We start from the raw sequence: 8,782 nt of genomic DNA, 5'->3' as shown, positions 1-8,782 counted from the left end.
CTTTATATGTACACTGTATAGTATGCAGCATTCAGGGATAATGCATTTCATAAAAATTTGGCGACCCCAAAAAAACGTCAGGCGACCCCCACAGGGGTCGCGACCCCTAGTTTGCGCACCACTGTGTTAGGAGATAAATGAATGGAAAATGAAATATAGATTTTGGTTTAGGTTGTTATGACTACATTGAATAATAATATGTTAGCTGTATTATTTATTGAGATTTAAATAAGTATTTGAGAATTAAATGAAATAAAAAAGCTAGGAAATATGTAATGAATATAATAGCATGAGAAAAAATACGTTTGAAAGATGTGTAGAATGAAATATTCCATTTCATAATAATTTTTAGAATGTACAATGTAAGGTATAACTGATTAAACTCATAAAATAATTTGATACACTTGTAGTGCAATACAAAGTAAATTAAATAACTGCTTTGTGCAGTAAAAAAGTTTTGTATAAAATATATTTATTTAGAATAAAACACACAAAATTAGTTGTTCTTACAAAAAAAGCCATAATAGCTTTTGTTGGAAGGAAAGATAGCAAAATATAAATTCACATTTATTCAATAGTTTTTATTGTTTTTTTAATACTAAGCATCTTGTATTAATATAATTTAAATGCAATATCCCTTTTTTGTTTCTTTTTTATTAGCAGAAAAATGTAGCATTTTTCGCCTTTTATCATAATTCCTAAAAACAACTTTTATGCGCATGTGTTAACATAGCTGCCAACTCTACTGGATTTTCCAGTAGACTACTTGATTCTGCCAGTTTCTTCTGGTCTACTAGTTTTTTAAATTCTCCTGGTTTTTGTACATTTTAGAAAATTCCCTAAAAGTGAGTAAATTCCCTAAAAAAATCCCTATTGAAATTGAATAATTGATTATTGCTTGCTAAAATATTTAAATAATTATTACTAATAACGTAATGAAGCGAACCTCATTTATAGAAATCAGTTTAAAACTTTTTTTGTTCTAAAATGTTAAGTTTAATTTTATTCAGAATTCTTTTTAAGTTAATTAAAAAAATCTTTTAATTATCTCTGATGAATTAAAAACCTATTAATATTTGAAAATATGAGTAAACATAATACATAACATTTTAAGTATGTTTCATGTCAATCGTAACTGGAAAATATTGCAGTTTTTCTATTTTGATGACTACAAAAATCCCTAGAATTCCCTGCATGTAAAATATTTAGTACATTATGCAACAATTCTCATAAAATTTCTGTTATTTTTAAAATATACTGGATTTTTTTCTGCCCATGTTGGCAGCTATGATACCAAGTGTAATTCATACCACTCTACACTCCTGTTTAGAACTGGTGAGAAGAGATCTCTCTTTGATAATCCTGTTACTGTCTTTGAGTGAACGGTCTTCAGGACTTGTTCTAACTAAAGACTGGATCAAGTGGAATAAGAAACAACTCTAATTATCTCTGACTGACTGTATTGAGGTCGCAGACAAATTTTGATTTATGAAAATAGTGCTGCAGATTCACTCTGTAAATTCTGCTGTGGGGTTTTGTGAATAGCGGGGTCTTTAGTTTGCTTTCTATTGGTGATTTTCGCTCTCCAATTAGTTGCATGTTATTTGTTGAATTTTCATGCAGCATATATTAAATGATATGATTATGTAAGCATGAAATGAATTTGTTTCAGATTTTACAGAAATTTGACCTAGCATAATGAAACTTATATAATGCAGTGAAACCTCTCGGGAGCGACCATTCTCTGTCTCCAAAGTAAAATACTCGTAAATGGAGGTTGGTCGTTTTTAGGGGTTACCTCCATTGACTTCAGAAATGTTATCAAAGGTTCATGATTTTTCGAAACGATTTTAATTTTACTCAGTGTCATTTTCTTGGAGGGGAAATGCCTCTTTTGTTGTCCTTATGAAAACCGGATCAATGAATAAAATTTAGTGATCCCTACTGATATAATTATGAGTAAAAACGAATTTACCAATTATGAATGATAGAACTATTTTAAAAAAATAAACAATTATGTGTTTTATTTAAGTTTGCATTTAATTTTATATCATAAAAATGAGTTAGCTTTAATAAATAGGAAGAGGTTTGTTTGTTTGAGATGTTTAGTTTTTTCTAAAATAATTTTTATTTTTTCTAATTTAACTTGCAACTTTAAAAATAAATCGTTCTTAGTGCGCTCTGACTGCGATATGAATTTGTAGATCTCTTTCCGAGATCGTCAAAAATAACTCTGTAAATAAGAACCTTGCACAAATATTTTGAATTTTAATCTGCTTATTTGTTTTGTTAATATTTTTTGCTTTGATATTTTTATGCGTGTCCTTATTTGACCTTTACCACATTTGGTGTAGAGGTTTCCTTGGTCGATGGGAGAGGTTTTTTATAGTCTTTCTTAAATGTATTTTTCAACACGAAATCTTGGGAAAATATTCCGTCCCTCCCAAAAATGGTAGTGAATAGAGGTGGACTTTCCTGGAAGGAATGAAAAATGCTAATTTGAAAAAGGTTCTTGAGAAACTTTAAATGTATGTGGAGTAACTACCACTACAATTATTAAACATCAATTCACTAGTATGCATGCCATCTTATTTCAATCATGAGGTGCCTTATGATGAATAAAGGTTGGTATTGTCTAATGGTTTTTCCCCACATGTATATTATAAATTTTTTTCGGAGCAACTGAGATAGATTATAAGCAATTATACAAAGCACAAATATTTTTACAGAGCATAGACACAAGTACAATGGCAGTCAAATTAAACATATTTCAACTGATTATCAGCTATTATACAAAATACACATGCTTTTATGGAGAATATACGTAAGAACACTGACAGTCAAATTAAACATGTAACTAGCTATAAATAATATATATATTTGAAGAACAAAATGGAAGAAGGTTCTAAGTAACATTTTAGCTAATTTAAAAACATCAGTTTTAGAAAATGTAGCAACAGGGGATAATACTTTAAAAAACATATTTTCTTAAAAACTTACTTATTTAATAATATGGCTGACGAAATTAACCTTTAGAGGGTTAATTAATAATTAAATAGTTTTACATTTCTAATGATTTGTCTGAATTAAGTTGTCTTAGACACACTGCATTAGAAAGAGTTGGAGCATTCTCTCAGTTTCTTATATTTAAATAATGGAATTTTTAAAAAAAATGGTACATGTAGTGGCTAAAAGCGCTTATCTAGCTTCCACAGATACAGTGAATTTTCAAGACATCTTCTACATTCTCACCTTAAAACGTAATCATCTCTGTAAAAAATCTTAAAATGTCGTCGGAGCAATATCTTTATGTACAAAACAGTGGCGAAACTAGACCGAAATGAAGAGCACAGAAGCATCATTATACTTTGTTATTACTTCCTATTGTCATCATAGCACATTTGTGCTCGAATAAAATGTTACTTTGCACCTTCTTTGACTAAGCTCTTCTAATATACAAAAGGTTTGGGGGAATGTAATGATAAGCCACATTTTTTAATTTTTGCCAGAGGGCTTTTGGTGGAAAACAATTCTCAATTTTCTTTGTTACAATAAGTTATTTTCATGTATTGGGCAGTTTCCTAGAGAAATTTGTGATGTACCTATCAGGAAAATATACCAAGGAACTGTTTGATGTGAAGCTATCATCATAGCTTATCATTATGTCACCTCAAGCCCTTCACGTACAAATACATGCATATTTATAATAACTGTCATAGACAGATATCATGAGGGCTCCCCTATTTGGTGCACTATTTCCTTAATTGTTGTATATGTACCGATGATACACCCAAATATTCCAAATAATATGATGGCAACATCTTTGATGATAATCAGGGTCATCTTTCTTTGGTCTACAAAGTAAAATTAACATTAATTAAAATAACAGCATAATGTAACTATTTAAAAATATTTTTAAAAAATTATAAGTAAATAAACAAAAAAAATCTAAATATCCGGAAATTTTAAAAGTCAGAATCAGTTTTATTACTTAAACTGAAGCAAAACGAATTCGATTGCAATCTGTAATAACTTTTTCAATGTTCAATTAATTTTGTTTTTAAGAAATCTAACATTACTCTAAGTTTAAAAAAGTCTATCTTACTTTTAGTGATTTAAAATGTCACTTTTTTTTAAAAGATTTTTCCAATATTTTATAACACTGATGATAGATGCATTAATAATATATGTATTTAGTAAAGTTCTTTTCTAAACGGAGTATATTTCAAACACCGTTCGAATTTTATAATGATATTTGGAGCTACATTAAACTTCGAAGTTTTGAAAGTACTCAACAATGTAAGAAGTTCAGTGTATCGGAATAAGAATCACCTTTTAGTTGTTCTCTGAAACGTTTCAGAGAACAATTATAACGTCTTAACAGGTTTCGTCCGAACAGGTTTTCGAAATAAACAAGTTAAAAATTTTGAAACTATATAATAAAAGGAAGATTTTGTGTATCTCTGTTGTAACTGCAGAAGCATTTGATCCAGAAATTTGTGCAGCGACTACAAAGGACAATCCTAATCCCGATCCTAAAAAAAGTCCTTCAAAAGTTTAATTTTCTAGTGATGGACATATGAACTAATTCTTCTCATAAATTGCAGACGATTTTCAAATTTGCATTTTCTGACTAACTCAGCTTTGAACTCCAGACGACTCTAGTTTTTCAATTATCCTTAAGACAAAATGAGTTATATTTTTTCAACCATACAGCTCTTTTTGTTTATTCATTTAAATTGAGAGTTTACTGCACGCTTTTTTAATATTTCATTACATGGATTTCCTTTCTTTTATATATTAAGTAAGTTTAAGGAAACTCTATTTAAATGGCATGCAAGGGCCATATCTTCATATTAGCATTTTGAAAGCTATCTGAAATCACGTATTTATTATGCATATAGTTGTACTTTTGAAACTCGGTTTTATAAATCTAAATGGTTTCAAATCAATGGTAATTGAAAGATTATAATTAAATAGTATAATTAAATAAAGTAAATATCAAACTGGATGTGGAATATTGCTTAAAAACGGTAAATTCTGATTATGAATTGGCCGCGATTAAAAGATTTGTTTTGATGAATTCAAGTTTTAAAAATGTGTTTGCTTAAACGAATTTTTTTACCTTTTTTAAATGATACCTCTCAGTTTCGCGCACGCTTATCACGCGCGCATTGCTTAGTGTTGATTAATACCGAATTATTGGCAACACTGTGGGGATTTTTTGGGGACATATGAGGAGACAAATTTTTTGCATTTATACTGAATCAGGTGTGAGAGTTTCAAATTAGTTTTGCTTTGAACGCTACAGATTTTTTTTTTTGCTTAGTTAATTTTTTTGTCTGAATGTGTATAATGAACGTATAGATCTACATACATATAAATACACTTGTCTGCTCCTTTGAAAATAATACTTGAGACAAAAAACATTTGACCGTAACGTAACAAATCATACTCTGAAGTACTTTATCGCCTTCTTCATACCACTCCCAACTTATCAGAAAAGTGGGGACATTTAGTACTGACTAAAGTAAATTTAAAAATATCTTTGTTAGGAATATATTATTGAATTGCTTAAAAACTGTAGCTTGTAGTGAGAAAATGATTACTGATTACAGATTTGAAATCGGGGCTGAAATTCGGAAAACTTTAGATGTCAGGACGAATAGGAGCAAAAATTGACAGGAAACTGGAAGAATAACACATTGTAATATATATATATATATATATATATATATATATATATATATATATATATATATATATATATATATATATATATATATATATATATATATATATACAGTCAAACCCCGCTATAGTGAACACGGCTTATAGTGAACTCCCGGATATAGTGAACCAAAAAAGTGAGGAAGTTGGATATAATGAACCTTTTTCTGTCTTCGACTTATTCCTCCCCCCATTTTCTTCGCAAATAATTTTGAAATTTCTACTTCAAAATAAATGCATATACCGATTTTTAAAACCATCTATAGAAACTACTTTTATGTGCTAGAATGGCAGGTTAGACAGGTTCAAAAAGCGGACTAACAGAAATTCAGGAAAAATTATTTGAGAGTCGGGAAGTGTTTCCATATCTGATGTTGAGGATTACTCATCAGCTAGAGATTACAAATTTTTTTTGTACGCAAGACGAAGAGTGATGAAAAATAACACATTTTTTGCCACTACATAATATTTTTCAGTCATTTATATGAATATAATGTAATAAAGGGGAGGAGTTTGGGAACCATTAGTGAAATTGCCTGCGTAACGGATATAGTGAACTCCCGGTTATAGTGAACCAAAATTTCAGTCCCTTGAAGGTTCACTATAGCGGGGTTTGACGTATATATATATATATATATATATATATATATATATATATATATATATATATATATATATATATATATATATATATATATATATATATATATATATATAATGCAGGGTTTCCGCTACGGTAGCTTTTTTCGCAAAATGCGAAAAGACCCCTCAAAAATGCTAAAATTCAACAAAGCATTTTCGCATTTTTGCTAAAAGATTTTACTAAATTCCATTAAAAAAAAAGCTTCCGCGAAAAACCATGACGCTAACATCCATGAAAAAAACTTGATGAAACAAGAAGGAGAAAAAATCTAAATATCTTTCGCAAGAAGAACCATGACGCTAGCGTTATGACTGGTGTTGGAGCGGTGGTTGCTGCTCTGTTCAAAAACCAAAATCCGCATTTAATTTCAGTACATTGTGTGGCACATAGGTTAGCATTAGCAGTGAGCCAAGCAGCGTCTGAGAATGCTTACCTGGTAAAGTTTCAGGACATAATAAAAAGAATTCACTCTTATTTTGAATGCTCCCCTGCAAATACCAGGCGATTGAAGAATGTTCAAGATATCCTTGAACAAAAATCAAGGAAATTCATAAAGTTATCAACAACTCGGTGGTTGTCTTTGGGGAATTCAGTTACAGCTCTGGATTGCAACTGGCAAGCTCTTGTTAGTGTTTTAATGGAAGACAAACGTCCTGTTGCTCAAGGGTTGTTAAAAAATATAACTACTTTTTTGTTTTTAGCAACCACTGCCATCATGAATGATATCATGTTCAACATTAATAAATTAAGCCTCATATTTCAAAAATCTAATTTAAATTTTGAATATGTTCAATCAAGTGTGAAGGCTTGTATTTCAAGTTTAGAAGAAATAAAAAATGGCACCGGCACTCATTATATGAGTTTTTTAGATGATGTGCCTAAGAAGGAAAGTGAAAAATTTGAGTTTCAGGGCCATATAATTTTAGATGGACTGAAACAGAGGGAAAAATTCCGCAATTTGATGCACAATTTTTTAAACTGTATCATTGAAAATATTACTGATAGATTGGGAGATTTGGATAAAATCTAAATGTTCAATATATTTATACCTAGCAGGATGCCCCATAGTTCGGAAGAATTACAGCATTATGGTGTAAAGGAAATCCGTTGCATTTTCAATTTGTTTTCGGAATCTCCCAGAAAAGATTTTCAGTTTACAGAAACTGAATTACTTTGTGAATGGGGATTATTTAAACACATCTTAATGCAACGATGTAAAAACATGTCATTTAACGAATTACTTTTATTTTTATATACCAATGATGTGTCTGAACAGTACCCATTAATAACTTCTGTTACGGAGTATTGTGCAACAATACCAATGCTCACTGTTGACTGTGAAAGGGGCTTTAGCTGCCTTAATTTGATTAAAACTAATATTCGAAACAGGTTGTTAATCAACCATGTAAACAATTTGTTAATGATTAATATTGAGGGCCCTGAAAGTGCATTTAACTTTCAAGAAGCATTTGTAAAATGGGCAAACATGAAAGAAAGGAAGATTGTTAATTATAAACCAAAATGTTTTGATAAATAATAAATGCGTTTTTTTTTGTTATAGGTATTCTTTTTTATATTCTTGTACATTAAGCTATTCTTTGTCAGATAACTTACAGTACTTGTTTGGTACAAAGTAATTTTATAAGCCTAATGGCATTTTAGCATTTTGCTAAAACTTTTTTTCAGATTTTAGCTTTTTTGCTAATGAATTTTTAGACTCAGCTTAAACCCTGATATAATGGTATACTTACTCATACAGGTATTCCATGATGTAACAAGTTCAATGATTGGTGGAAATATGAGAGCGAGTGAACTGCTGGCCAAAGCACCCACCAATGAAATCAATAATTCCAAATTAGGAATAGCAATGGCCATTATACCTGTAAATTGAAAAAAAAAATTAGGCAACATAATCAACATGTCAGGTGGCTATGTATTACGTATCTTATTTCAATGGCATCCAAGTTTTAATTTTGTGATAATATATATAACGCTCTCACTCATCACTCAAGGTTTTTCATAAGAAGTCTGCTCAGACTTCTTATGAAAAAGCGAACCAGTTGTGCACATGAACCCGAATTCTATTTATAATGTACTTGCGATAAATTTTTCATATATGTTTGAGAATTGAATCTGTAGTGGTTGACAAGAAAATAAGACAAACCAATTATATTCATAAACTAAACACATTTTCAGACATATATTTGCTACCACTTTCTTAGTTATACTAGATTTTAAAATAAATGGCTCTTTCGTTCTGAATTATTTTCATAGAGGTCAGATCATACTGCTTAAGAAGCTGTGTGTAGGCTTTCAATTTTAGGAGGCATTCTGTCTGTCTTAATTTAACAGAAGATTTTTCCGTAAATGTTTTAAATGGTAGAAAATTTTGAACTTCATAGCAGTGAT

At 29.9% G+C, this 8,782-nt stretch overlaps 1 protein-coding gene across 2 annotated transcripts in view; it reads right to left on the bottom strand.

Moving 5' to 3' along the window:
- Positions 1 to 455: 455 nt before the first annotated feature.
- The window catches only part of LOC107438172 (proton-coupled amino acid transporter 1), a 48,922-nt gene continuing 40,595 nt past the window's right edge, over positions 456 to 8,782 (bottom strand). For both annotated transcript variants that reach the window (XM_087160688.1, XM_087160689.1), the window contains exons 10-11: positions 8,125 to 8,253; positions 456 to 3,854 (exon numbers count right to left, since the gene is read on the bottom strand). In XM_087160688.1, coding sequence (XP_087016814.1) covers positions 3,727 to 3,854; positions 8,125 to 8,253 — 257 coding nt within the window. In that variant the 3' untranslated portion in view covers positions 456 to 3,726. The remainder of the gene's footprint in view (positions 3,855 to 8,124; positions 8,254 to 8,782) is intronic.

Source organism: Parasteatoda tepidariorum, chromosome 4, assembly GCF_982258835.1.
Source record: "Parasteatoda tepidariorum strain Cologne lab strain chromosome 4, Ptep-v5.0, whole genome shotgun sequence".
In the NCBI taxonomy this organism is placed as follows: Eukaryota; Metazoa; Arthropoda; class Arachnida; order Araneae; family Theridiidae; genus Parasteatoda; species Parasteatoda tepidariorum.
The sequence above is the reverse complement of the archived record's forward strand: the minus strand, read 5'-3'. Positions and strand labels throughout refer to the sequence as shown.